This window comes from Manacus candei, unplaced genomic scaffold (assembly GCF_025592945.1).
Source record: "Manacus candei isolate 608988 ecotype Guabito, Panama unplaced genomic scaffold, ASM2559294v1 h1tg000082l, whole genome shotgun sequence".
Classification (NCBI taxonomy): domain Eukaryota; kingdom Metazoa; phylum Chordata; class Aves; order Passeriformes; family Pipridae; genus Manacus; species Manacus candei.
The window spans coordinates 3,524,516-3,552,080 of record NW_026138130.1 but is presented as its reverse complement, the minus strand read 5'-3'; the positions used below and the strand labels follow the sequence as shown (position 1 = coordinate 3,552,080).

Sequence of the window (27,565 nt, the reverse complement as noted above, 5' to 3'; positions counted from 1 at the left end):
CCCGGTGAGGGGACCCCGGGATGGACCCCGAGAGAGGATCCCCGTGAGGGGACGCCGAGATGAGCCCCGTGAAGGGACCCTCGTAAGGGATCTCCAGCCGGCCCCGCCACCCCAGCCCCGGCCGGGTCTCTCCGCGCCTCCCGCCGAGCTCCGCCCCGCCCTCCCAGCACGGCCCCGGCCCCTCTCCGGGCGGGTCTCGCCGCGGCCCGGCCCCTCTCCCCGCGGATTGGCCGCCCGGCGGTACCGCCGCGGGCCGGGCAGCGGAGCGGAGCAGCGCCGGCTGTGCGGGTGCCCCCGAGGCCGCGGCGTCCGGCGGGGCCATGGCGGCGCTGGGCTCGGCGGTGCTGCGGAGGGGCGGCGGCGCGGCCCCCCGGCTCCTCGCCGTGGCCGTGTCGTGCCAGAGCTGCCGCCACAAAGCCACGGGGGACGGCGGGCACGGGCAGCCCCGCGAGCAGCAGCCGGCGGTCCCCGGCAGAGCCGGCGGCCAGCCCGCCCCGGCCGAGGGCGCCGACACCAAGACCTACCTGTGGGCCAGGTACCACGAGATGAAAAAGCTGGTCTACGGTAAGGGGGCTGCCACGTCCCGCCGGGACCGGCCTTTTCCCGTCTTCCCCCCCCCGCCCCTCTCTTTGCATCTCCGTGCCTCTCCCGGGACGTGCCCGTTGCTGTGCAGCTGCCCGGTCAGGAGCGTTCACGCCGGCGATGCCATCGGTCCATCCATCCACACCTCCACCGCCCGCGGCTCGCCGGGATGGTTTTCTTTAGCTGAAACCTGGTCTTGATCTTCCTCTCGCCATCCCGAGCTTCCCTCTGTGCACATCCCCCGCCTGGTCTCAGCCTGTGAGGACGTGTGGAGTATATGGGGTTGTTCACAACTGGCCTCCTTAACGCGGGTATTGCCGTGGCACATGGTCTGAATGAAGGGCTTGTTACCTTTTTCTCCAGTTTGCCCTTGGTTGGCATACAGGATCGCGGTTGGACTTGGATAGATGGGCAGGGATGCTCACTGAAGGGGTGAGTCCAACTCGCCACTGGCACAAGGCTAAGTGTGGACAGGACTGAAGCTGCAGCTCCTGGGATGTCCCCTGGTCCTTAGCTCAGTTTGTGTTCCAGATGGGACAGACCTTTTACTCATGAGTGCATACGTGTTTCTGCTCCTCTGACCAAGAAGTTACCTGGCTCTGTCGGGTACTTTGAGATCTTGCCAAACGAGGAGAAAACTCAGACCACTTGCCAAATCTGCCTGTGTGTAAAACAGGATTGTGGTCTCTTTGGCAGCAGCAGGAGACCTCCTCTGTATTAAACTCCTCTAAAAATAGCTTTCTTGGCATAAGGGCAGGGAACCTTTTCCTGTTGGTTTCTTGATTCTTGGAATGCTGAAGGTAAGCACTGTAGAGGACTAGGAAGTGTGAGTTCGTGCCGGCTGTTCGATAGCCCTCGGTTAGCTTTTGTTTATCTAAGAGCTCGGATAAGGACGACAGTCAGCCGGAGGCATCTGGAAGAGCTGTCTCCCTGCTCTGAGACTGACAAGGGCTGTCATTCCTTCCTCCCCCACCTTCCAGTACACGGAATTTGACATAAAATCTCAAGTCCTTGATGATGCACAAATGTAAAGGAATTGGCCGCTGATCCATTGGATGCTCAGCCTGCTGCATTCCAGCTGTTGCAGGATGAGAGCTCCTTTCCCTGTGCTTTGAAGGCAGCATAAGGTGCTGATGGAGGACTGTAGCTTTGTTAATACAAACCTGCTCCAAGATCGAGTTGGGGTTTTAGCCCCACTGCTTGAAAGAAATTCCAATTCACAGTACTTGTAGTGCTGCTTGGACCTTAATATCCTCAAAGACATTTTTTTTCTTTTCCATAATGGCATTGAAACATAAATGTAGTTGTGGTCAATAGGCTGTGCAATGGTTTTTTCGCAAAATGCTTGGTTTACTATGTGACAGATCATGAAGTCTGTGTTCCCATAACTCTGTTGGGACTCAAGAGATACAGTTATTACTTGAGGTGGAGAACTAAGCACCAGGAGCAAATGCAAAGTGGAGTGAAGTAGCTCAAGTGCTACAGAGTAGACTCTTTACAAACCTTCAGGTAGCCGTTAGACATGTTGAATAAGAAGGCCCTCGATGCTTTAAAGAATAGCTCCCCAAACCAAAATTTCAAGATTGTGCTGTTAGTCAAGTTTTGTCAGCAAGAGACAGAGTTGGTCCAAGTTGGTTTTAATTGTTGCTTTGATGACTAAACAGTTCTGCAAAGTGTGGCATCAGCCTGTTCCTTTGTGCTTGGTTTCTACATCTGATGTAAAACTGACTGTGCTTGGGATATGGATCTGAAAACATCATCTCAGGACTCACCAGCACTGAATCTGGGCAGACTCTGGTGGTGCCACCTTCTCCTTCCCTCTCTGAAACTCCCTTTTGTGAAGTCCTGTGTTGTCAGTTATTGCTGTTGGTTTGGAGAGAGGTCTCTGCCAGGAGAGTTTATTATGTGTTTTCAGACCAGCCCTTGCTCAGGACCAGATTTATAGAGCATTGTTGTATTTTTGCACAGAGGGGATTGCAACGGTAAACGCTGACAGAGTTGGACAGGGCAGGATGTGCAGGATGAGCTTCTGTGCAGTAAAGCTCAGTGGTGGTGCAGGTTTGGTGGCCACAGCACAGGCACCAAAAGTTCTCAACTTTGTCTAAACATGTCTCTGCTCTATCAGGCTTGAGGGGGTGATGGAAATGATAGAACAACATTGCTACACAAAAGGTGTCACTGTGGTAAAATCTCCCCTTAGAACTGGCTCGGGATAAGCCAGTTCTCTTCATCAGCCCCCCTATCTTTGCAACACTGACTCTTAGGACCAGATTTCGTTACCTGCAAAAGTTTGAGGCTACTACTTCCATTTAATGTGCTTTTTTTTCTTTTCTCTGGTAAAAGGAAAAGTACAATCTGTTTTATCACAGGGGTTGGTCTTGAGCAAGACTCGCTCTTTGCTGATCTGATAAGTGTTCAGGAAGGCCAGTAAGCTCTCTCATTAGGCTTTGAAGTTTTGCAGTCTAGGAAACATCCAATCCTGAAACTCAATGGGACTGCCAAGCCAGTGAAGATTTAGCTGTAAGCAAGTGTGTTTGGTTTTTTTAGGTCTGCAGGACTTATTGCATGACAAGCTTGAGCACAGTTGAATGTGAGAACAGCCAGAACTGGAAAAGTGACCAGTTGCCAACTTCCTAATTCTGCTTTCTTAAGTGTAACCGTTTTTTCTTGCAAAGAACTATTATAACATTTGTCTGGTGCCTTTGTGCATTTTTAAGATGACATTTTGTAATGACATGGTATTTTTTAATATTGCCTTTAGTTTGTGTAGATTTCATTGGCAAGAAATCCCAAAATCTTTAGTCATAATGGCATAAATTCAAGACTGTGCTCTAAAGTAATTTTCAGCACTCTTTTAAGATGCTTCCTCTGTCACTTAGGGTTCTTTAAGTAATATTTTCCTCTTCCTATCCTATTGGTAGAAGTAGCTACTTCGTCTGTTTGGAGTGCTTTGCAGGAAATGGCACAAAACAACACTTCAAAGGGCTAAAGAGGTTCTTGGAAAGGAGGAAAACTGGCAGTTTGTCTTTAGAAAGCAAGTCAGTGTGAGCAAGGGAAACTTTAATTCATTAAGAGTATGGAGGATGGTGGCCATCTGCTTTCAGTATCCTTTTCCTTGCTTGTCTTACAAAGAAATTATTGCAGACTTCTGCCGTGTCGGACCTGTGTGAGTACAAAGGGTGTGAGAGATGGGTGTGTGTTATTCTTCACTAACATGCTCGGTCTGAAGCTGAGAGAAAAGGAGCATTTCCTGCAGGATGCTCTTGGTACCCTGGGAGCTCAGAAAAGCAGGAGACGTGCTTTGCATCTCCTGTCCAGAGTGTTTGTCACATCAGAAGGGGCCATATGGTGTCTGTAGTCGTTGCTCACAGTTAATTACCTGCTTTTGTTTCCATCTCTGCTCTCCTGTTGGGGATCGAGTGTTATTGCTTTCTAACAACGTGGGTTATTGCCTGGGAAGAGGCACTTGTGCTCTGGTGAAGATGGTCAATTTAAGCAGCTGCTCATGTTCTCACAGCGGTAAATGAAGGGGATGTTGCATGTTTACCTTGTAAAAGGTGTAAAAGATGCACGAGATCAAACATGCTTTCTTGTGGTCTGCCTTTGTTGCAGAGTTTCATCATGTGCCCTGGACATGCAGACACTTCCCTTCAAACCGTCAGAGCTGCAAACCAGAGCAAATTGTGCAAGTGAGCAGATTCCTGGGGCTGCATCTGTTGCAGGAGCTGCTTTTCCCCCGCTGCCCTCAGATGTGCTCACACCCGTTCTCCCTTCAGTCACACTTCCTGGGCAAAGTGCTGAGTAGAGAGTGACTAACTGTGATATTGTCTGCCTTTCCAGCTAGGACCTAGATGGAAAGAGTAGTTGGGATTATTATTCTTTTTTAATATCCAAAACTGTTTGCCATTTTTGTCTTGTGGTGTTGTTTTTGTTTTTTTTTTTCTCGCTGTAATTTTTCATATCTGTCCAGCAATCTGTTACGGTGTCTTGGCAGAGGAAAAGCAAAAGTTCTTGAAAAATGGCATCTTCGTGAGCTTCTGGAGGGTGTCTGTTTGTTTTGATTTGACAATTGCCAGGAAATCTGAGACAAAGATCCCTGGCAGATTACGTGCACAATGTCAGCAGAGCAGCAGCACCCAAGTCTGCAGCCCAGGACTTGGTTAAGCACCCGGGATCTGTAACCACCCAGGTGGTTATCTTGAAAAATTAAAAGCAACAAACAAGCAAAACACCACAAAAAAGCAAACCCAAACCAAACCCAAACCCACACTTAAACCAAGCTTCTTGAAACCTGCCTTAGTAAACCCCAGGCAAGTTTGGGGGTTTGTATTGAAGCTAATTTTGCCTGTGCTCCCAGCTCCTGTCTCTGCCCTGTGGTAGCTGGAACCTGCATGGAGGTTGGATGAGCTTAAAGAGGAGATGGACACCTGCTCCAAATAGGGGATGCTCCAAATGGACATTCACACTGAGCCAAATGTGCAGCATGAATCCCTAGACTGAAACCCAGAGTTTTCCTTCTTTCTAGGAGATCAGTGACCTTGAAATTACTGTAATTTAATATACAGGGTGATGGTGTGGTCAGAGCAAGCTGCCAGTTGGTTTGGTGACAGTGATGTGTGACAGGAACACAGCAGGGAGATGTGTGGTGCTCCAGGGACTGTGTGTAGGGAACATGTTGTGTGTGAGGCAATGGGGATAAAGGATTTTGGCTATTCCTTTTCAGCCCTTATGAGGTAAGAGAGAACATGCTGTGTAAGTCAGTGACAAAATGTCTGAGTGGGGTAAAATGATGGGGGCAAGAGGCTGTCAGAGCACAGAGAGGCTCTGTATGTTTGAGGCTGACAAGGAGGAGTGTTACTTCATCCAGTGGGTCTAAATGTGCTTCATAAACCATGCTGGGGCACAGTTGCTGCTTATCTTCTGATCACAGATAGGACTTGCTTGGTGAGGCTCACACTACCCTCTCCTTGACACAAACTCCTACCACTCCCTTGGCTTTTCCTAATGGGGTTTTTGCAAAAGTTGTGGCTGACGTGTGATTGAATCCAGAAGGTTCTTATGTCTTCTATGAAAGAAGAGGTGGGTTTCAGGCAATGGTATTTTGTGCTGCTCTCACACTATCAAACTGTGTTGTCCTGAATCTGTTTGCAAAAGGGGAATGTTGGAAGAGCTTGACCTCTGTGTAGGGATGCTGTAGCAGTGAGTGCATTTGTTGCACAAAGTTTTTTCATTAGAAGAGGAAAGCCCTGCACATTTGCCCTGAGATGTGATCGGGGTTGTATCATCGTTCACCTTGTGAGGAAAAAAAAAACACCCTGCAAATCCCAACATATGCTTAGAAAAAGGTCTTCCCACAAGTTATCTGGAGGTGAGGACAGGAAGTGGAGCTCTATTTGTTTATGGTGCAAAGAGCATTTATGATGAAAGGATGAAAGTTGTGATCATCTGAATCCTATTTACATTTCCCATCATTTAAAATCCCAGTGGAAAATACTCAGATTGTATCCACTCTCTTCAGCCTCTTCCAGGAACTTTGCCACCATCGGAGCCACTCAAAGAGAGCTTTTGTTCCCAAAGTGTAGCCAGTAAGTCAGTCCTGCCTTAATACACTGCTTTATTTTCTAGTGATTCCTTTCCAGTTGATCTGGTGAATTGCATTTGAAGGCCAAATGAAGTGAGTTAGGAGAGAAGGATGGCTGTGTTTTGTAACATACCCATTTGTTTTCTCCTGAAAAATAAATATTATGATATATTTGAATCCTGTTACTTTAGCCACCTCTCTGAATTAGTGCTCACAAGTGTACTTTGGACTTTTACCTCAATTCCATTATAATTCCAGACAAAGTCTTTATTGGAAATGGCTGGTATCTCTTTCTAATAATGTATTTTTTGTTCTACATTCAAATGAAACTTGGTTTTATAGCAAGGAAGCACTAAAGAACCAGCACAGGGATTCTTGCTAAAAGCCAAAAGTTAAGGTAGGAAAGGAAAAATAAATCCTACCCACTGATGCTGTGTAGGACCTGGAAAATGTCTGGACTTTTCCTATCATTCAAAGAGCAAATTACCCTTCTTTGAAGAGGGAGGAAATGTCTCCTTCCCCTCTGTCCCTCAGTGTGCTTGTGACTAGGCAACTGCCCCAGGGAACTATTTTTATTGCTGACTCTCATCTTGCAATGGACAGCTCTTGTGGAATGGGAAGCCTGGGAAGGGTTTGTTCCTGCCTCTCCCATTGCAGTGGAGCTAAAGCTCTCCACTCTGGACTAGCTCTGGAAAGGGATATACAGGGAGTTGAGCTGCTTGGTCACTTAACCCCATTTTCCCAGTGGTCTGGGGAGCAAAGTGTTATTCCCAGGCATCTTGAACAGTAACCCTGTTTTGACAAACCACAGGCAAGGGCTGAGCTGTTTCCACAGCTGTTTATCAGAGGAAAGCAGGTAACTTGTTGCTATCAGTATTAGTGCTCCAAGAGCCCGGGAGGTTTTTTTACATGTTGTTGGTGTTTGTACAAAACCTTGTTTTATCCTCTTAATCGATAAAAAAAATTAAAAAGCCCTAATGGCACTTGCAGCATTTCTCTGCAAAGTCTGGCTGCTTCTGAGAGAAACAAAAAATGCCAAAAGACAAACCTCAGAGTTTCTCATTTGGAGTAATCTAGATTTCCCAGAGAGGAGAGTTGGGCTGCTTGCTTGCTGAGTTCTGAGTGAGGGGTGTGTGTTTTCTTGGTGATCTATCACAGCACCTCTCACATTGTGAGCCCACTGAAACTGCAGCTGCACTCAGCCAGAAATCTGACACTTCAAAACCTCGGCTCTGCTTTGCTTCATGGAGGCCAGAGACCAGGGGACTCTTGTTTTGCAGCTTCCTGACACAAAAGGTCAGTCTTACTGTGCAAGTAGATAGAGAGCATCATCTCCAGATGCAGCCAGAGGTTTGCCAGAGGTTTCACAGTGTGTTTTTTCACGGGGAGGATTATTTGACTTAGCAGCAGCAGCCTTTGGCAGAGCTCTGTGCTCCTTTGCTGCTGCTGTGTCTTATTTCCAGCTGCTGTCAGGTCAAGGACGAAAAGTCCAAATTCCAGTGATCCTCTCAGTTTCTCCAACCTCTCCCCTCTCCCTTCTCTTAGATCTCCTTCCACCAGGAGTCTGCAATCTCCTCAACCCCGCCGCTATCTACGCTAACAATGAGATCAGCCTGGGAGATGTGGAGATCTATGGCTTCGACTACGATTACACATTAGCACAGTATTCTAATTTACTACACTCCATGATTTTCAACACTGCCAGAGACATCCTAATAGAACAATTCAAGGTAATGAAAGAATTTCCACTCGATTCAACTTGCTGCTGTCTTTGCTGTGCCCCAGACGTGCTTGTGCACGCATTGTGCACGTGCCAATCACTTGTTTTATTGAGATAAATTTCACGTTTCATAATGTCTGATTGCAGAAAACTTTCTCTGTCCATGGAATTCATTTCCTTTGCGACAATTTACCGTGCTGTACATTCCTGAGGTTTTATAAATATGGAGTGGGAGCCTTAGTCTAGAAAGGTCTGGTCAGCTTTACTCGACTATGGAAATAATGCCTATGGAATTGCTGGTTCGAGGGACACACGGTGGATAAACATGAACCATGGGCTGACATCAGAGCTGTGCAGGACTTGGCATGTGCAAGTTGATGTGGATGACACTGCAGCATGTCCCAGAGCAGACACCCTGTTTGCAATAGGTGACTGCTCTGTGTGGTTTTTTCTCATCATGTTTTTCTGTTTAGAGGGCTCTGCAGTGCCAGTCTGTGCCAAATATATATGCATTGAGTGGAGCTTAGCAGAAGTGTCCTCACTGTCTCAGTGAATCTGATTTTTTCACTAGTGTCCCCTACATGAGAGAAATTAGTTTTGGGGATCCTGATCCTTTATGTCTCTCTTTATTCCTCCCTTTTCTCTGTTGAAGGGGCAAAATGAAGCACACCTGTTCCTTGGTCAGTTTATGCCTGGGGTGAGATGACTAATAGGACTAATCCAGCTCAACAGGTGAAATGATTTTGTTGATTATCCAGTCCTTATGCTCTAAAGACTTTGCTGTTTGTCTTCCAGTATCCAGAAGGGCTTGCTAAGTATGACTACATTCCAGGGTTTGCCATTCGTGGACTTCACTATGATGTACAAAAGGTAAGCTGTACAAAGTTCACTCTCCTGGGCTTTGTCTTCCATCGTTATGTTTCTAGTGGAAATACTTTCTGTCCTTGCTTGCAGTAACATCTATCACCAGATTACCAGTGAGTCTGGGTGGCTGTGCTTTTCCTTGCATGGGTTCTTCCCGAGGGAAAGATGTCTTTTTTGCTTGCCTGGCCTCTGGCAGAATGGGACATTTTAGCAAAGGCCTCCACTGAACAGCCTTGCCAATTTAAAAGTCATTTAATTGCACAGGCTAATTAATTGAAAACTGAGCTTGTTTGTGTGATGGTTTCTGTCTTTCAGGAAATTTAAACAAAACTCAGTCTTGCATCTACAAGTACTTGCCAGGAGCAGAGGCATAATGCCTTACTCTAATAATAGAAATGACTTGTCAGAAGAATGCTTTAGGAAGCCTTCCCCACCCCCCACCCCGAATAATAGAACTGCCTGGAATAAGATCCAGGCTACTTGAGATGCATGCTTCTTAGGAGCACAGGCAAGCAAAGTGCAGGCAGAGCTTTAACCCTTTTCAGTGCTTTGGACTGGTTCCCTGAAAGCCTCATGCCCAGTGATGCCATGCTGGCTGCTGCAGCCAGGCACTCAGGTGGGAGCACAGCAAAGTTGCTTCACTGTAGTAGCTTTTTCTTGTGCCTCTGGCTTTACAAAGTAAGAGGTAGATGTGTGAGAAACAGAAGGTTCTTTCTCTGTTTAAATCTCTGGCCAGTATATCAGAGGAACACAGGCGAGTGGCCTGGAAAAGCACAGGGCCCCTTGAGGGAGTAGAAGGTGAGGACCCTTTTCTCAGGATCAGAGTTTGCAAAACACCCAAAAATCTGGGTAGTGCCAGTCTAAGTAAAACTTCAGCATACGTGCCTGCACTCCACAAATTACTGGGAGGTCTGCCCACAGTGTAATAAGCTGCACTGATATGGTTTCCTGATGAAAGAAGTTTGATGTGTGTTCTTATGCAAGATGCAGAGTGATGTGGGTTTAGTGTGAGGCTGCTTTCCATGCCCAAGGACCCGTGTTACAGCTTCAGAATGATGGATGGAGGAGAAGGGATGATTCATGAATAGGGGAGTCTGATACCAAAAATGCAAAGAAAGCTCTAATGTTACCAGCCTGGTGTGCTCCTGAACATCTTTGCTTTAGTGTCTCCTGGGGAGGGGGTGAAGTGAGGGGAGAGCTCTTGTGTGAAGAAAATGTTTGGGCACAGCTGTGCTCTAAACCAAAACTTGCCCACTTAGTTCTGCTTAAGATAAATGTCAGGAGTAATGGATCTCTAGTGCACACAAAGCTCCTTTGGAATGTGTGTGCTCCTGAAAGGGAGATAAGGAGAGGCCGGCTTGAGTCACAGAAACATTTTTCCCCTGCATCTATGTCCACAAACTGGAGTGTAACAGACTTTGGCTCATAGAAAGATGGTCTTTTGCCAGTGAGGCCAGTAAAAAGTCACCATATGAGTGTAAAAACTGTGTGTAAAAGTAGCTGGAGAGTAAGTGCTGCCCAAAGTACACAGATGTGGGATGTTCATATTGAATTTTATTTTCTAAACGTCATTTGTGTGAAACTTTAAACTTTAATAAGGTTTCAGTGTAAACTCTAACAGTAACCCAATTCTAACAGTAAATATCTATCCCTTATCACAGAGTCTTCTCATGAAGATTGATGCTTTCCATTATGTGCAGCTGGGGACGGCATATAGGTCTGTCAGTTCTGAAAATCATTTTCTAAATGCCCATGTATGCAAAGGTAGATTTCTGCATCTGAATGTATGTTCATGGCATATGTTGTTGTTTTTTTCTTTTTTTTTTTTTTTTTCTGAGCAGGGCACAGTCTTGTCCTGCTTATCCTGTTTGTGCTTGCTTCAAATGCTTACCTGGCATATAATTGCAGGGAGTTATTTTTTCTCAAGCATTTCAAGCCAAATGTGGGTGGGAAGATCTGGAGCTTTTTGTAATGGTTAATGACACATCTGGTCACGTACTCTGCGAGGTGTCTGAGCTGCAGCTGCAGTGGGACTGGGTGAGCACCTGGGAGCAGACAGTGCCACTAGGAAAGGACTCCTCAGCACATGGTTCACACATGGGCCTGTCTTCTCCAGGCAGGAGTGTATCCCAGCAGTGCTCTGCTGGGCCTTGGACAGTGGTCTGGATGTGCAAATTACATCTTAAAGCAATGCAGACTTGTCAATAAAGTAATAGTGCATCAGAATTGGGCTCACTTTAAGGCCTGCTTGTCCTATTTTTCATTCTCCTTTGTTGTTCTCCAAGGAGAGCTGGGTGTGCTTTGGAATAAGTGGCTGAAACAGTGCAGAGGAAACTTTTCTCCAAAGAGTTGTGAGACTGGAGACTGGGAAAACACTTTGTCCCAAAGAGGAGAGGGTTAGTGTGTAAAAAGTTGTAATTTATAGATATCAGCAGCAAAGCTCCTGTAAATCCTATGTTGTATTTCCTGAGCATGGAAGGCAGTGTGGGTTTTTTTCTTGATCTCTGCCCTTCTGCTGTTAAGCTTCAGTTACAGTAAACACTCTAAGAATATTAAGAAGGGAGTTTCATAATCAGAGAGAATTGGCTTCTTTGAGAACCAGCTTGGGGGGTGGGGGGAGCAGGGGGTTTGTACTGCCCCATATTTTACTTCAGTGTCATAAAGAGATTTTTAGTGAAAATACATTTAAGCTTTTTTTTTTTCCCATGTCCTTTTGTAGCTATCCTTCTTGGAGTGTTCTCTTCCTAAACTGTCCTTTGCTTTTGAGCACAATTGAGACAACATTTAATTTCTCAGAGGCTGTACCATAACTGAGTAGGAAAGGAGAAAGGGAAAGTTACTGACTGCTTGAGCAAACAGCCATCAAAAATTGTGCAAGAGGCAAAACCTGCAGCAGTCAGATAACCTGATGTTTTGCTTAGGAAAGCTGAGTAAGAAGGAAACCTTTTTTCAGAAAGCCCTTTTCCTGCACCTTTTCACTGAACGGTGATAAACCTCATAGAAGGAGGTTACCCGGAGCTGCCACAGTCAGGTGGTGGGGCAGTCCCATCAGCAGATTGACAGCAGACAGAGAGAAGTCTCTGGCTGGATTCTCTGCTGGAATGTGGATAAAGCCCCTTAATTAACTTGAAGGAGCAAACAAGATACCTGAAGCATGTCTTGGGGAAGATTTTATGTGAATCTTAAGAGCCGTCAGGCTCTCTGTCTCTTTTGTGCAAGGGGAATTTGTGAATTTTAGGAAAAAGCCCATTTTTCCCATGTTCTCATTCTGTGCAGTTTCTAGACTGGGCATTACTGACAAACTGTTGTTTTGTTTGTGTCTAGAGGGCTCAAACCCGTGCCTGATGAAGAGGTAATCGAACTCTATGGTGGGACGCAGCACATCCCCCTGTACCAGATGAGTGACTTCTATGGCAAGGTATTGTAAGCCCTTGGCTGCTGTGATGCAGCAGCAGCAGCTCTTTAACAGCTTGGAAAACAGAGTGAATTGTAGGCACATGTAAACTACTCCAGCCTCCCTTGGAAAAACTTGGTCCCCTGTGAGCTGCAGTGTGTGTTTTTGTTCTAGTGGGAATATGCCCCAGAGGTTATTTAGCAGTTTAGCATCTGAGAGACATCTGCAAAGCTTTCCTAAACACCAGGGCTATTGGCCTAGAGCTGAATGGCTTTGAAGCTTGATAGGGAGATGTTCTCTTCTTCCTTGGCCAAATCTGGCTCCCAAGCTACCAGGGCAGCCTGCAGTGCAGGAGCTGTGCAGGAGGGGGTCTGTGTGTAGCAACAGCTGTAATACCTTCCTCTTTGGCTTTGGGTAGGATTTTTTTCTTTCATGAAAGGGATCCCCCTCCACACCCCTTCAGGCCTCCTCAGTGGACATTATACATAGCATATCCATGAGTGTTGAGGATAGTAAGGTACTGATGTTCTGTCTGCAGGAGCTGTAGGAATCCTCTGGTTGCTGAACTAGAGGAAGTTGGGAGAGATTTTTCTTCCTCGAGTGTCTGGTGTGGTGCTGTGGGCAAGCAGGGCCTTCACATCCCTTTCCCTCAGAACTGCTTTGTCTCTTGCCCTTTGTTGCCCTAAAGGAAGCTGGAAGGAGAAGGGCACACTTCCTCTGGTAATACCCCTGTGAGCCTGCTGTGTGATGTCTGCAACAAGGCCACTTCTTGATTTCTCTCTCTTGGGAACAATGAATCTGAGTGGTTGTTTTCTGGATAAGTATATACTCTGTTTATAGCTCAGTGATGTTTCCAGCTTTGAAATAAAATGTTTCTGCTTAGAATTTGATATCTGTCTGTCAGCTGCACTCTGTTATCCTCCTGCTGTGCAACTCTGCTCACTCCTGGCAAACTTGAGATGATTTCACCTTTCTTTTTAAATAATAGTAAACATGAAATCTTCGAGTTGTGGCTTTCTGTAGGACCGAGTGCTCATGCCAAGGTGCCTTTCAGTGCTGCTTTGTACGTGCTTTCTTCTTTCCTGCAGCTGGTACTGAAAAATTCAGTATAACATTTGACCACATATGTAGGGATAGCAACTTATTCTTTGTGAAGAGGTGAATCTCCTCTCCTAGTAATGAATCCCATGAACTAATAAGTGGATCCCAAAGAGAATGAAAGTATTCACAACTAATGACATTTGCATCCAGCAATGTCTGCTCAACCTGACACATTAGTGGGAAAGCATCTGGGTTAAGATGACTGCTGGTGTGGAGTGAGCCTTTGGCAGGTGTCTTGGATCTTGTCCTCTGCAGTCTGTCATGCTGATGTTGCTGTGTGGGTGACAGGAAGGTCTGACAGGTCACTGATTCCAGGCAACAAGACATAATACAGGCAGGACTGATGCAGCTCAAGTGTGTGAATACTTTCCCTTGAGGGTTTTCTTGATTCTCTGTTAGCAGGAGTGGACAGCTTCTGGTAGCCCAACACCTGCAGTAGGTGGGCACAGATCTTGCCAGGGTTAGACACTCCAGCTGCTTTGGCTTTCACTGGCAGAACATACCTGTGGTGAAGGTGGAGAACTTATGGGTGTTGTGGAAAAACAATATGTAGCATTCTAAAAATGTAGTCCAGTTTTCATCCTGACTTGTGTCACTGTGTCTGCCTGAGGAAGTCAAGGCCACTAAAGGGAACAGGGGGAGGCTGGACTTGTAGGTGAACCACACAAGGCACAAGAATGAAATTGAAGTTTACAAGGTAAATCTTTGCTGTTAACACTGAATATTTAACTGTCCCCAGGACAGGCCATTGCTCTGTTGCGCTCTGCTAAATCCCATACCTAGTTATTTCAGTAGGAACTGCCTGTGTTTGTCCCTCTTGCTTCTTTCCCAGCATCCTTGAACAGGAAAAAGGGTGAAGGCTGTTTTCAGGAAATTTTATTTTTGCTAGTGGGAGAAATGTTCCCTTAGCAACCAGGCATCAAAATGGACAGAAGTGTTGAAAGGATTCAGTGAGTATCCCTGAGCAGCACCACCCTGTGTGGTGTGGCCCTTTGTGTTCTCTTCTGCTCTAAGTCAAGTTGTCCTATGATGGAAACTGTATAACCCTCAGCACATCAGCATAGCTTTTGATTGCAGCATTTTTGAGTAACACACCTCAGGCAAAATGCTGGTTTTTGTTCCTTTGCCCTTTTCACACTGCCTTTCTTGACCCCAGTTTGTGTTGCCCCAGCATTGCCTCAGTCCACCCTTGCCTGACCAGATGAGATGGGAGGTGTTCTGTTGTTACATCCTGGCACGACAGGGCCACACATTTGTCATTAAGGCAGCACCTGCCCTGTCAGCCTCTACCATCTGTACCTTCTGTGATCTTTTGGATGCTGCTTTCATGTCTTTCTCTCACGTAGTTGTAATAAAGGCTTTCTGATGTGGGCCAGTGTTATCCTAGAGAGTTGAACTGCCCAGCTGTCAGTCCTGGATTGCTCAAAGCTCACATGCACAGACATGATGTAGCTGGATTGCCAGGGCACCGCTGGGGACCAGTTCATTGGGAGGTCTGTGCACTTCCCAAATTGTTTTCCATATACAAGACCTTGGTAACTGTCTCCCTGTCTGATCTGGAACTTCTATCAACGAAAGATGAAAAAATTGATGCCAGGTTCATCTTGCCAGTGAGACTCACCATTGTCCTCTGCAGGGGTGGTACATACAGAATAAACAAGTTTATTTTATTGGCAGACCTCCAAAGTTGGCTTCAGCCTGCAGATAGATTTGTAATTGATAGGCAATAACAATAGCAAATGTATGAGAGAGCCTAATGCAAGGGGAGTTATTCTTTGCTCAAGATTTGATTGTCCATTTCTACTTGGCTGCTGGGTGGGCTGAAATCCTTTTTCCTCTTTGTGCCCACTCTGGGTTTTCTGTAGTGACTCAAGGGCAGACAGGCATTGACAAATGGCTTGTTGGAGTGATTCTTACATTGCCCTGTGAAACCTCACTGGGATATGGTTTCAGCAGCTTAAGTACCATGTGTCCAGTATCAAAGCCTGGTTTAGGTGAGCAATGGGGCATCTTCAGCAGGGCCCATGGCTGTTTCTGTGGCAGTGTTGTCTTTTGGCACCTGTATTAATGTCAGGAGGCCAGGTGGGAAGCAGAGGGCATGGGGTTGAAATCAGTGTCTAGGACTGACTCCACCTTAACCCCATGGTGTTAATGATGCTGGGTTTGTTTAATGATTTATGTGAAAGAGAAGCCTCTCTCTTGTCAAGTGCTAATGCACTAGCTTAGTGTTTTAGTGTAGGAGAGGGCTGCTTGTTGACTGGCTGGGACTTTCCATGCTAGTGTTTTTGTTAGCCTGGAATGTCTTCCAGATGGTACTGGGTGATATTAGTGTGTTTGTTGGCTTTGATATTTTTTTAAGTATTTTTGCATCTAATGTGTCCCTTTAATTTTTTGCTTTCCAGGGCCCATCACTTAAGCAGTTTATGGACATTTTTTCTCTTCCTGAGATGACACTGCTCTCTTCAGTCATTGATTACTTCATAACTCATGGCATTGAGTTTGACCAGGTGCATCTCTACAAGGACATATCTGTAAGTAAAATGTCAACTGTCCCACAGCTCATACCACACCAGAGCTTTGAGCTCTGCAGCACCCAAACCCAAGGGGCTGGTACTGAGCAGCCTGATATGACAGCACTGTTGTCCCTTTAGATCCAAGCATTACCAGGGAATATTCAAAGCTGTGTTTTCAGGACGTGTTTGGTTTCTATCTGTACTACAGAGTTGGTGTTGCTGTACACTATCTTGTGCAGGAATGCCTAGGCTGGTTAGGTTGAAGGTCCTTCCATGGGAAATAGGTCACAAAGCTTGTGTAAAAGTTTTTGGGTTCTGCAGACTTTTAAACTGTGTTTTCCTCTTAGTATCTCATTTTCAGAGAAGCTTGGTCTGATCAGGTACCAAACAGCTTACTTTGTTACAGTGATTGTTGTGAAACAACTCTCCTTGCCTGCTCTGAGAATCCACCTCTTCCATTTGCAGCTGCAGAGTAGTCTGATCCTTTGGAGATGTTTTCCAGTGGGTGACTGTTGCTTTCATGAGTCATTTACTCCAAGGTGCTAAGTGGCACTTGAAAGGGCTGTGTGGGATTATCAGCACTGTTAGTCAAGACTGTCTGACTTCTTAGCTATTGCTGCAGACAAGATGTAAGTGCTTGAGGTTGCTGCTCTGGGTGACTTATGCTGACAGACAACACATCTTCCAAGCCCTATTGCGTTCCTTTTTCCATGGAGAAGGGTTTTTGGTTTGTGCCTTATGGGAAGCTTAGGCTCATCCACTGGCTGTTCAGTCCTGTTAGGGAAATGGAGCTCCACGTCTGTGCTGCTGCTTTTGTGATAAGGATCCACCTGTCAGCGGGGCTGCAGCCCAGGACTGCAGTTGTGTTCTGACCTTCTGTCGGTGCCTGATAGCAGCCTGCCAGCCCATTTCCCACAAGACCTTAACATGGTTCTGGGGTGTTGGTTGTTGTTTTTGCTCTGGGGGTGGGGAAAATGGGAAGAGGGTATACAGCTGAATCCTGAGGCTTTTTGTGAAGAGTGTCTTCTGAACCTTCTTTTGAGGTCAAAATGGACGTGTTTCTAATTGAAATCTAGACAAGGGGGGGGCGATTGCCACAGCCTAATACATGCTCAGTACAGGGCAAGTGGTGTCCTCGAGCCCTCAGACTTCTTTGTGGACATGAGCACAGAGACCCCTCTGTGCCTACAGACAGGTGTCCCAGAGAACTTGCACAGCCCTGACTTTTAGTACAGCACTGGCTCACAGTGGGTTAAGACATGTCTAAACCTGACACCCTTCTGTACCTCTCGGTGGTACTGCTGATGCAGGGCTGTGTGTTTGGAGAAGTGCTGCAGACACTGTGCTGAGTCAAAAGGGCAGACCCTGAGGCAGTGGAAAGGCTGACATGTAATCCAGGTAGTCCTGTCACACCAGTTTGGTTGCTTCATATTTTAAAGTAAGAATATACAGTTTACCTTGCTTCCCTTTGGAGGAGTTTTTTGGAGCCCTGTTTGACACCTCCCAGGGCTACCAAGATTTTACCTGCAAGAACCTTATAGATCTTCCTTTTCTTTTTTTCCCTTCTTTTGCTTTTTAAGTGGTGAGAGTTTAGAGAAAGAGCAGACTTGAATTTCTTTCTCCTCTGCAAAGGGAGTTTTGACAAAAATCCAAAGCATTGCTTGCTTTTAGTGCCAGTGCTGCTTAAGAGAAACTTGTTTCCTTGTTAGAGCTCTTGCTCTTTGTTCAGATTCTTTCCAATAAGGCAATGGGATGTGACCTCTGCCTTTTTACCATTCAAATCTACATGGTGGAAATTGACTCCTAAAACTTCACTTTGAAGTGGTAATGCCTCCTCCTCCACCATCCCCATCTAAGCTGTAAACTCAGGTTCTCTCAAAGCTTTGCAGGAAATGATTTTTGGGGTCATGAGCAGGTTTCAGCAGCACTACCAGGTGACTGTGTGGTGGTGTGGGCAAGTGTGGAGCAATGTCAGTGGCCCGTGTGGGACTCCAGTCTGTAAGGGCAACTCCCAAAGGGGCACACAGAGTGTAACAGGGGTTTAAAGGTTCTGGGGAAAGGCAGCATTTGTTTACCTCTATAAATTGTCAGGGATGAAAATAGTACTGTTAAAACAAGCACTTGAATGTGCAAACACTGCAAACTGTGTTGCTGCTCTGGAAATGGTTTTGTGTGTCTTGGGTATCTCGGTGGATGGAGACTTGGGCGGAATCTCAGTTGGGTGTGTCCAAAAATGTGTTGCATCTTGGCCTCTGGCCTGGAAAATAGAGGATATTTGGATGCCCTTGACAACATCTGTTTTAACTTGCCTCCCTCCCAGCTGTATTTTGTACCACCCTCCTAATGGAAGCTTCTGCTCTGCCTGTACCCACTGGCCACCCGGGGCCAGGAGCTGTGGCCCTCCTTGGCTTGTGGGGAGCATTTTGGAATCAAAAGCTCTCCTCTACTGCTGTTTGCCTCAACCACACTCCTTTGGGTCACATTTTGCAGAACTTCCATAGGTATAGGGAGAAAGCAAAGCCTGCTGTGTCTGGGCCAGTACAGTTTTGGGACAGTGAATTCACTGGAGTTGCACAGTCTGTATTGCCTTGGTACCTGTGCGTTTACCTGTGCTGGTTTCCAGGAGCTGGAAGGAACTTGAGCTTTCATAGATAAGTTTTGAGGGTTTTCCCCCTTGTACTGCATTAGCTGAGCCAACCACTGTGTTCTTCTTTTGGCACATTGGTGAGCCTTACTGGGCAAGCTTTGCTGCTTAGCACTGATGCAGCTTTTGTTCATTCAGCAGGGAGGGGATGGATCATTACTCTTAGTCCTCAGAGGTGACAGTGAGTTTGCATGCTGGGAAACAGGAATGCCACATGTAAAACTGAAACTTTTTTCCCCTGCCCTTTTCTTTAGGATGCAATTAGAGATGTTCATGTGAAAGGAGTGATGTACAAGTGGATTGAAAAAGATCTGGGTGAGTTAAATGGAGCTCTGGTGCCAAATCCATCTCATACTATGGGTGTTTTGGGTAAGATGGCTGTGTTGGCCCCACACAGTCACAGGAGTCAGGGGAACACAGAACTTACTGAAATACTTGATTGTGCCGTGCCTGGAGGCAGCTGAGGATAGAGTGGCATTCAGAAACAAGTGGCATTTATGGGCAGGTGGAGGATCTGTTTTATTGAAGGAAACAGCTACCTCATTGCTCATGTTTCTGTTTTCCTTCAGCTGGTAAATGAGGGATGATGGTCCTTGGCATGATGTGAACATGCAAAGGCACCATCTGGGAAATGCTTCCTGGTCATTCAGGGGAAAGGAAGCTTCTGCAAGCAACATGGCCTGGAGTGGCTGTGCCTGTCCCTTGTGACAGTTTGGTATCAACCCTCTTTTTCACCAGGCTTTTCAGTTCCTCAGTCTTCCTCTTTAGGTGGGATGGATGGGGATGAGGAAGGCCATTTTGTTACCATAGTGGTTCACTACCTGCCTGCCTGAGGTGGATCCAACTCAGACCTTTTGCATCCTTAGTGGCACGGGGGCTGGGTTGGGTTTGCTTTTATACAAATGTGATCATGACTTGTGTCAAAATGTCCTGATTGCTACTGTTTCATTCTGATATAGAACAGTACATTCTGCATGGGGACGAAATCTATGCTGTGCTGAACCGCCTGGTGAACCACAAGAAGAAACTCTTCCTCATCACAAACAGTCCCTTTAGCTTTGTGTGAGTACCTTTACTGCACACCCAGGCTGTGCAGGGCAGTCCCTCCTTGGGGCACCTGGAAGTTGTATGGTGGAGGGTTTTGTGGCAATAGCCAGCAGAGCTCTCTGGGGACGGGTTGTGGTGAATGTTGCACCCCACAGTGCTCTCCACAGCACTGACTCTCACTTGTTTAGAAAATACAAGGCTGTGGCTGACCACAGCAGTACAGAGCTGACACTTTGTGTTACCTCTAGCAGTTCTTGCTGCATCATAGGCTTCCCTGGACTTCCCATGGTGCAGAAGAAAGGGTGGGACAGCTTGAAACAAAGTTGCATCAATACTCCAGTGCAATGAGACAGCCTTGGGGGGGTTCACAAGTCTATACTTTCTTCTCTGTTACTGAAATGAGAATAAATTTAGGACAGACTGCTGTAAAGATGTGGTGTTGGGTGAAAAAAGAGTACTGGATCTGTTAATTTTTCTGTTCCTTTGCCCTTAGGGACAAGGGAATGAAACACATGGTTGGTAAGAACTGGCGGGACCTATTTGACATGGTCATCGTGCAGGCTGACAAGCCCAACTTCTTCACTGACCGCAGGAAGTACGTGTCCAGGGGCTGTGCTGCTGCCTGTGGGGCCCCCTCCCTGGATAAACAGCTCCTTCTGCCTTCCAAAAAAGCAGTGGTTTGCTAAGCATCATGTAGGCTCAGTGGGCATCCAGCCTTCTGCTGCCCTCTCAGATTCTCTCTGGGAAGATGAAAATTGGCTACTCTGGGAATAAGTGGATGTGTAGAGCCAAGCAGAAACTGTGCTTCTAAAACTGGCTGTTTAATCCTCATGAGTTTTTTCATGGTCTGGGTTTAACTTAGATTTTTAGAGGTAACAATGTACTTAAATCATTAGAAAGAAGAGAGGAGTGGAATGGTATGCATGAGAGCTGACCATTTCTTGGCTCTAGGTCTAGAGAGTGTGACAAAATCTTTCCTTTTCCTGTTCCCCACACATTTATCTGTGTGGTTTGTTTATTGAGGGTTTGGGGGGGGTTGTTTAGTTACTGGATACATGCTGTTTGGTAATTGGCAGCTCTGGAAGCCTTTGTACGTGGCAGCTGGGTTTTGTGGTCAGTTAGGAGCTGCCAAGGGACATAGGCTGCTGTCCTCTCTTTGGATTATTTGCTTTGGGAACTTGTGTCTGCTTTGTTGGTTCAACTTATGACTGACCAGAAATTACTGCCCTTGAGGGATCAGTCTATTCTTTCCTTTGTGTGTATTTTCCTCTCCTATTTCCCAGGCCACTGTCACAAACAGGAGTAAACCTATGGAATGGTTTTATAAGCTGTTTTATAACCTGGTAAAGGTTTTCTTCATGGGCTGCAGGTGGAGTGTCTTTCAAACACAGCCTGGAGTGATGATGATCCAGCCCTCTTGGAGATAAAACCTGTGGCTGTCTGGTGCCTAAGATCCACGCATGTAGTGGGCCATGGAAAGACATGGCAAGGCCTCAGGAATTGCAGGAGCCAGCTCGGGTCGAGATCAGCATGAGAACTGCTTTCCATCCACTCTGCAGACTTGCTGTATCCTATTAGGACATTCCACGGTCTTGGTTGGGCTGGGGCATAGCCAGGTTGGAACAGGACACAAAGTCATTCAGGGCAAAGCCTTCTTGGCCTTAGCATTTCAGAGGGAGTCATTATTGTTACTATTTTCCTCCCCTCTGTATGTGAAAAGTAGAGTTGTCAGGGATTTTGGCATGAAATGGTTACAGCCAGTGGAAGCATTTTGAAAAGATATTTCCCTTTCACACTTTCTATTCCCCTGAGAAAAAAGTCTAGAAGGCCCAGAAGGTCACTTAGAGCTCATGTAGAGCTTTTATTTCGAGTTGTTACATAGGTAAACAAGTTTCCTGATTCAAATGTTCTGGTTGCTGGGTAACAATCACCTAAAATCAAAAGGAGTTGACATCTCCCCCTTTTTTTCCCCAGACCTTTTCGAAAACTGGATGATAAAGGCTCACTGCAGTGGGACAAAATAAACCAGCTGGAGAAGGGAAAGATCTACAAAGAGGTAAAGTGAATGGGTGCATAAGGGGTGTGAGCCAAGAGTCTGAAATGGTTGGGACTTACAACATGCCTACAGTTTTGGAAATCACTGGAAAAGCCTGGAAATCACTGGAAAACAGGAAAGTCTGCTTGGTCAGGGTGAGGGAAAATTATGGGTTCTTCTGTAGGGCACTTGTGCATGTTTGGTGTTTGCAAAGTGAAACCCAAAAATCTGTGAGGAGAGCACGTGTATAGTCAGAGGGTGTTTGTAGGAAGCCACGCTCTGGGCTCTGTGCTGGCTGGGGGCAGTGGCCTGGTAGGACACTGTCCCTCAGAATGCTTTCAGCATGGGCTTGGCTTTAGGGATGGAGGGACAGGGACAAGGGGGGGAAGGCAGAGCAGGGCCAGGTAACTTAAGGCGTGGGGTGCTTGTCTTTGTGCCCAAGGGAACCTGTGCTGAGTTATCTCTGCCAGGCTGGGTTTTTCCCAGCTGCTGCCCTGTTTGTGTGAGATGGGGTGGTAGGGAAACATCCTCTGCATGTGTAGCAGGGGTCAGTGAATGTCCCCTGCCCCCCATGCACAGTGAAACCTTTACCCTGGGAGCTCTGGTCTGACATTGTCCAGCATGGCCAATAGTGCCATTTTCCCTCAGCTCTTCCAATGTCCTACTCCTGAAACTGTTGTCCTGGAGGTGCTCCCAAGAGTGTGGTAGTTCAGGCTAAGAAGGCACAGCTCTCTAAAATCTGATGGGTATGCACACCTCACTCCAAATTGTTCTCCATAAGGTTGGAAAAGGTGCACTTGGATAATAGAATAGAGAAACAAAAGTGATCAAATAGGGCACAAAGCCTGGCTCCTGACATGCCCCTTCCTGAAGGACCAGCATGTCTGGAGGATGAGCTGTTACTCTGGTGAACTTGCTGCCCGGGTTGTTGTCCTTGCAGCTGGTCTGTCCCCTGAGACAAGTTGCCTCTGGCTTTAGGACAGTTTGTTCTTGGTTATGTGAGCTCTCCAATCCCACGGGAAGAAACTGTTAGTGAGATTGCTGTCAAGTAGCTGGGACCTGACCTGTGGTAGAAAAGTGGGTCATGTCCTTGAGTAGTGCTGTTGGGAAGCCTCTGACCTGTCCAGTGGGTCTGCTAAAGTGCTGGGATAGTGTCCCAGCCTCTGCCAGGAGCTGGGAGCTGGGAATATGCAAGTATAGCTCGTTCCCAGTGGGTTAGCAGCTCCCTCAGGAGAAAAGGCGCACCTCAGCTTTTTATTTCTAGAATTTATTGCTGAATTAAATCCTGCTCTTGACCACCTACGTCTTGTGGCCACAGGTTGCTCACCCAAGTGAATGGTGCAGTGAGGAAGGGAAAAGATGAGGAAGGAGGGATGGAGTAGGATTTTGTTCTCCTCTCCAGTTCTCCCCCAATCATGATGTTCATCTGACTGCATTGAGGTTGTTGGGATGTGACAGAGCGTGTATCCTGGTTGTAGCCCACCTTGTCTCCAGGATTTTTTATTTCCTGGAGTGCCACAATATCCTTCTTTCTGTCAAGTGTTAGTGGCCATGGACCTTGCTGTTCTGGTGGTGTTGCCATAGGCCCCTGAGCTGTTCCTGTCCCCTGGAGCATGGCTGTATGGCATTTATATGTCCCACAAATGGGATATCAGGGGTTGGAGGTTTGCCCTGGGGACTGGGAAGTTTGAGTGATGCCCTTAGTCCCTCCATTCCGATAGATGTGGTGTTTTCTATGTGATACTTATGTACTCCCATCCCTCCCCTGGTCTGCTGCCTCAGGAGGGAGGAGGACAGGACCCGAAGGTCATGGAACAGGTCTGTGTCTCCGTGGAGCTCCAAGTACAAGTTTCCTGGCTGTCAGGTCCACTGCTGTTTGAGGTGACCAGAGCACAGCAAAAGGACTGTCCTCCCCCCAAAGCTGTGGTCTGTTTCCCTGCTGGGCCAGTGGAGTCCTGAGGAACCCTTATGCAAACAGCAGCAACAGTGTCTAAGAAATGAAGTCTGTCTCCTCTTGTTGCCTTTTTAGTCCGTGTTGTCCTTTTGACTTGCTGTGCCCTCAAATTGCCTATTTGCAAAAACTCTTCCAAAGAGTTATTCTGTAGTCTGAGAAAAGCTGAGGAATGTACAGGGGGGTACTTCACATAAGTGAAGTGAGGTGGGGAAGGACAGAAACCCTTGGTTGTAGATAGTGGGGGAGCGGGCAGGTTGATACTTCTGAGTGCTCACAGCTGCATGTGGTGAGGTGGCCTGTACCCACGTTTCTCTCTGCACTCCTGTCCCTTGCAGGGTAACCTCTTTGATTTCCTGAGGCTGACGGGCTGGCGTGGGTCCAAAGTGCTCTACTTTGGTGACCATCTGTACAGTGACCTTGCGGTGAGTGAAATGTCTCTGCTCTCCAGAGAGGCGGGAGCAAGCCCGTGTGGCTGCTGTGGCTGCAGCTGGGTTGGAGATAAGGCAGGGCCTGGTCTGAGTGCTCGGGTCTGTGCTGGGTGCTCTGCAGGCTGTCAGGGCACACTCAGGACACACCAGCTTCCCCATGCTCTGTCAGGCACAGGCAAGCACCACATTTCGAGGTGATTCACACGGCTGATCCTGCTGGCCGGGAAATGGTTGTTACTGGCACGGGCCATGGATGGCTGTCCCCTGAGAATCCAAAATGGGAACAAGACCACTCTTCTAGGAAGCAGGGTTGTGTTTGGCCTTCAGTCTTTATGTTGAATTCATGGTTGCTTTTTCTCCGTGACCCCCAGGACCTCATGCTGCGTCATGGCTGGAGGACTGGAGCCATCGTTCCTGAACTGGAGACGGAGATCCGGATCATAAACACAGAGCAGTACATGCACTCCCTGACCTGGCAGCAGGCTCTGACGGGGCTGCTGGAGAGAATGCAGGTAAACAGCTCCTGGCTGAGCAGGACAGGTAATGTGCTGCCTTCTGAGTCTGCATTTTGGGCTTAGCATGGGAATAAGGGGATGTACCATCTTGCTTGGTTCTCAAAAATATCCTCCTCCTGGTGCAGTGGGCTCTGGGTTTGTGAGTAACAGTGGAAACTGGGGGGAGCTGAGGTGTGGCCTGCAGGAATGATGTGTGTGGTTCTGCTGCTGTCTTTGCAGATGTATCAGGATGCAGAGTCGAAGCAAGTATTGCTGGAGTGGATGAAGGAACGACAGGAGATCAGGTGAGCATTGTCCCCCCTCACTGATAAAGTCTCTCAGGGCCTCTCAGGCCTCTACTGGGTCTGTTCTGTAACCTGCTGACCTGTGACCACAGTTTTATCTACAGAGCCCCATCTCTTTCCTCTCAGGTCGCTGACGAAGAACCTGTTCAACCCGCAGTTTGGGAGCATCTTCCGCACCTTCCACAACCCCACGTACTTCTCTCGCCGGCTGGTGCGGTTCTCCGACATCTACATGGCCTCCATCAGCTGCCTGCTCAACTACGACGTGAACTTCACCTTCTACCCCCGGCGCACCCCCCTGCAGCACGAGGCCCCGCTGTGGATGGATCAGCTCTGCACGGGCTGCATGAAAACCCCCTTCCTGGAGGAGATGGTGCACATTCGGTGAGGGGCAGGTACTGCAGGCAGCAGCACGGCCGGGCCTGGCGTGGGGCCGCTCGGCAGCAGCACCTCTGTCCACCACTAAAGGGCGTTTGACACTTGCGTACATGTGTAGATGGTGTGTTTATTTTTTCCCTTCTCTGGCTCCATCCCTTTCCCTGAGGTGCGTTGTAGGCTGCACAGAGCCTGGGTGCTTGTTCTCTGGCAGGGAGTCCTCTCTAGGAGCAGGTCAGCTGGAGAACTAATGAAGGTGGTGGGACAGCCACTCCCTGCTCTGTGCCCAGAGAAGTGGCTCAGACACGGAGCCCCACGTCTCCAGTGCTTGGTGAGTGCAACCCAGGGGAGGGGTGACAAGGTGAGTCAGGGCTGAAGCTGCCCAGATGTCTTGGGACTGCAGTGTGAGTCATTCTGCAGGTGGACAGGGAGGGGTCAGGGCTGCCAGCTGGGCAACCAATAAAGCCCATCATGGTGACAAAGCATCAGCAAGTGGTACCTGTCCAGAACTGGTACCAGCAGCCCTCAGCCCATTCCTGCTCCCCACCAGTCTGGTTTGTCCAGCTGGGGACTCTGGTAGGGAACTGTTAGGTAACTATGCAGGATGTGCAAGCCTGGGGTGTTGGGAGTAGGTCACAGGGTCTCAAATGTTGTGACACACCTGGTTTTTGAGTGAGTTTAGGGCTGTGCACTGTCAGTATTTTTGGCTTGGTGCCATGTGACATCACCATTTTGACAGTTGGTGTGGTCTGTTGTGAGTGGCAGAGGGATGGTTCTGCAGGGAAGGTTCAGGGTTGGCAGCAGAGGTGGTGGCATTCCACCTGTGGTGGCATTCCACCTGTGTTCACTGAGATGTGGCCTACGGTGGATGGAGGGGCTGCTGAGGTTGTCCAAGGAGGATGCGGGTGTGGGTGTGAAGTGCTGCTGGGTGTGGTGGGTCAGAAAGGGGAGTGTGGCCATGCAAAGCCATGTGCTGCCTCCTCAGGAGGAGGAAGAGCAAAGAGGTGCTAATAGCAATGTCAGAGTGTATAGGATGGGACAAGGGTGACAGTCTGGAGGCCCACGCAGGTGAGAGCTGCTTTAGGATGTGAGGTGCAGAAAGTGGGCTTTCACCTGGCTTGGGGCTATGCTGGTCCTGGACAGGCTTCAGACTGCCCCAGGGCCAGGCAGGGCATTGGGGAGGGGTAGAGGGGCAGTTGAGGTGGGGAGGAGCTGTTGAGAGTTTGTGCCACTCTGCTGATTGGCCCTGGGAAATAGGAGAACATTGTGCCTTCGCAAAGCTGGTTGGTGTGTGGGAAGTGATGGCTGTAGGATGAAGGGGTGGAGACATTGGTCCTTGTCCTCCTGCTCCTCCCCTCACTGCTGCACTGTTTGCAGATGGCAATAAGGGTGACAGTGCCAGCTTGCTCGAGGGGCAGTTGGTGTTGAGGTGACAGGAAGGAGAGAGGGAACAGTGAATGGAGGCACTTCTTGTCCTGAGTCTGGTAGTGAGCAGGCAAGGAAAGGAGTGACTGCAGAGCGTGTCTGTGCAGCAGGTAAGGGCTGTGGGTTTGCTGGGCCAGGGGATTAGTGTGGGGGGAGCACCTGGGGCTTGTGAGCACTGGGCTGCGGCAATTGCTGGAGGGGCTGGGTGTTGTCAGTGTAGGGGCAGCAGAAGGAGAGATTGGTGTGGAGGACCCTCTGCCAGGAGCTCTGACTCAGAGAAAGGCGCTGAAGTACAAGGTGTGTCAGCAACCCTCAGTGAGAGTCGCACACACACACACATGCACACACACACACATGCACACACAGACACATGCACACACACGTTCCTCCCTGGTGCTGTGCCAGGCTGGCCCCTCAGTCTGTCACTTGTGTCTCACTGCCTCGTCTTTGTGCCACGTGCCAGCCCGTCACAGACGTTCAGGATGCCTTGCTCCCGACTCAGTGTCCAGTTCCCTGGACAATCACTGTTAACATGGCTGCTCTAATCAACAGCTGTAGTAGATGCACGTGGCATTTGTCTTTGTGCTGTGTGTAGTGTGTAGCTCAATAAACGTCTGCAGCATGTATAACTAACTGACTAACCAGCTCACTGTGAGGGGGGGGCAAACGGGGCATGTGGGGTGGTGACTGACTGATTGATTCGTACCTGACCGGGAGCAGTGTGAGGGTACAGGAGAGGGCTGCTGTGTCCCGGGGGGTGTCACACATCAACAGTGCAGGAGAGGGGGCCGTGAGTCCCTGGGGACGGCTGAACTGAGTGCCCTGAGTGCTGGAGGCTTTGGTGGACAGCACCTCGTACGGGGACGTGACGGGTGCTGGGCTGGGGGGTGAGAAGGGGCGGGCGGGGGGAGGATCGGGGGCAGGCGCGGGCAGAGCCGGTGGCGCTGAGCTGTTTATTTCGCGGCGGGCCGGGCCGGTCCGTGCGGGGTCACTGCGGGAACCCGGGGGGGTCGGTGCTGGAGTCCGCCAGGGGCGGGTCCTGCGGGCACAAAGAGAGCGGGCTGAGGGTGAGGCGCCGTGAGGGCAGGGCGGGGCAGGGCGGG

General features: G+C 48.3%; 2 protein-coding genes across 5 annotated transcripts in view; one reads left to right on the top strand and one right to left on the bottom strand.

The window, feature by feature from the left end:
* Positions 1-303: 303 nt before the first annotated feature.
* NT5DC2 (5'-nucleotidase domain containing 2) lies at positions 304-25,149 on the top strand. The gene is made up of 14 exons (XM_051811427.1): positions 304-564; positions 7,709-7,893; positions 8,679-8,753; positions 10,409-10,464; positions 12,072-12,165; positions 15,645-15,773; positions 18,654-18,714; positions 19,359-19,461; positions 19,940-20,041; positions 21,421-21,502; positions 23,771-23,857; positions 24,235-24,375; positions 24,598-24,662; positions 24,789-25,149. The coding sequence occupies exons 1-14, from the start codon at positions 321-323 to the stop codon at positions 25,048-25,050; spliced, it is 1,686 nt and encodes a 561-aa protein (XP_051667387.1). The 5' UTR covers positions 304-320; the 3' UTR covers positions 25,051-25,149.
* The window catches only part of STAB1 (stabilin 1), a 62,247-nt gene continuing 59,800 nt past the window's right edge, over positions 25,119-27,565 (bottom strand). For all 4 annotated transcript variants that reach the window (XM_051811374.1, XM_051811375.1, XM_051811376.1 and 1 more), the window contains one exon: positions 25,119-27,501. In XM_051811374.1, the coding sequence (XP_051667334.1) occupies positions 27,451-27,501 (51 nt within the window). In that variant the 3' untranslated portion in view covers positions 25,119-27,450. The remainder of the gene's footprint in view (positions 27,502-27,565) is intronic.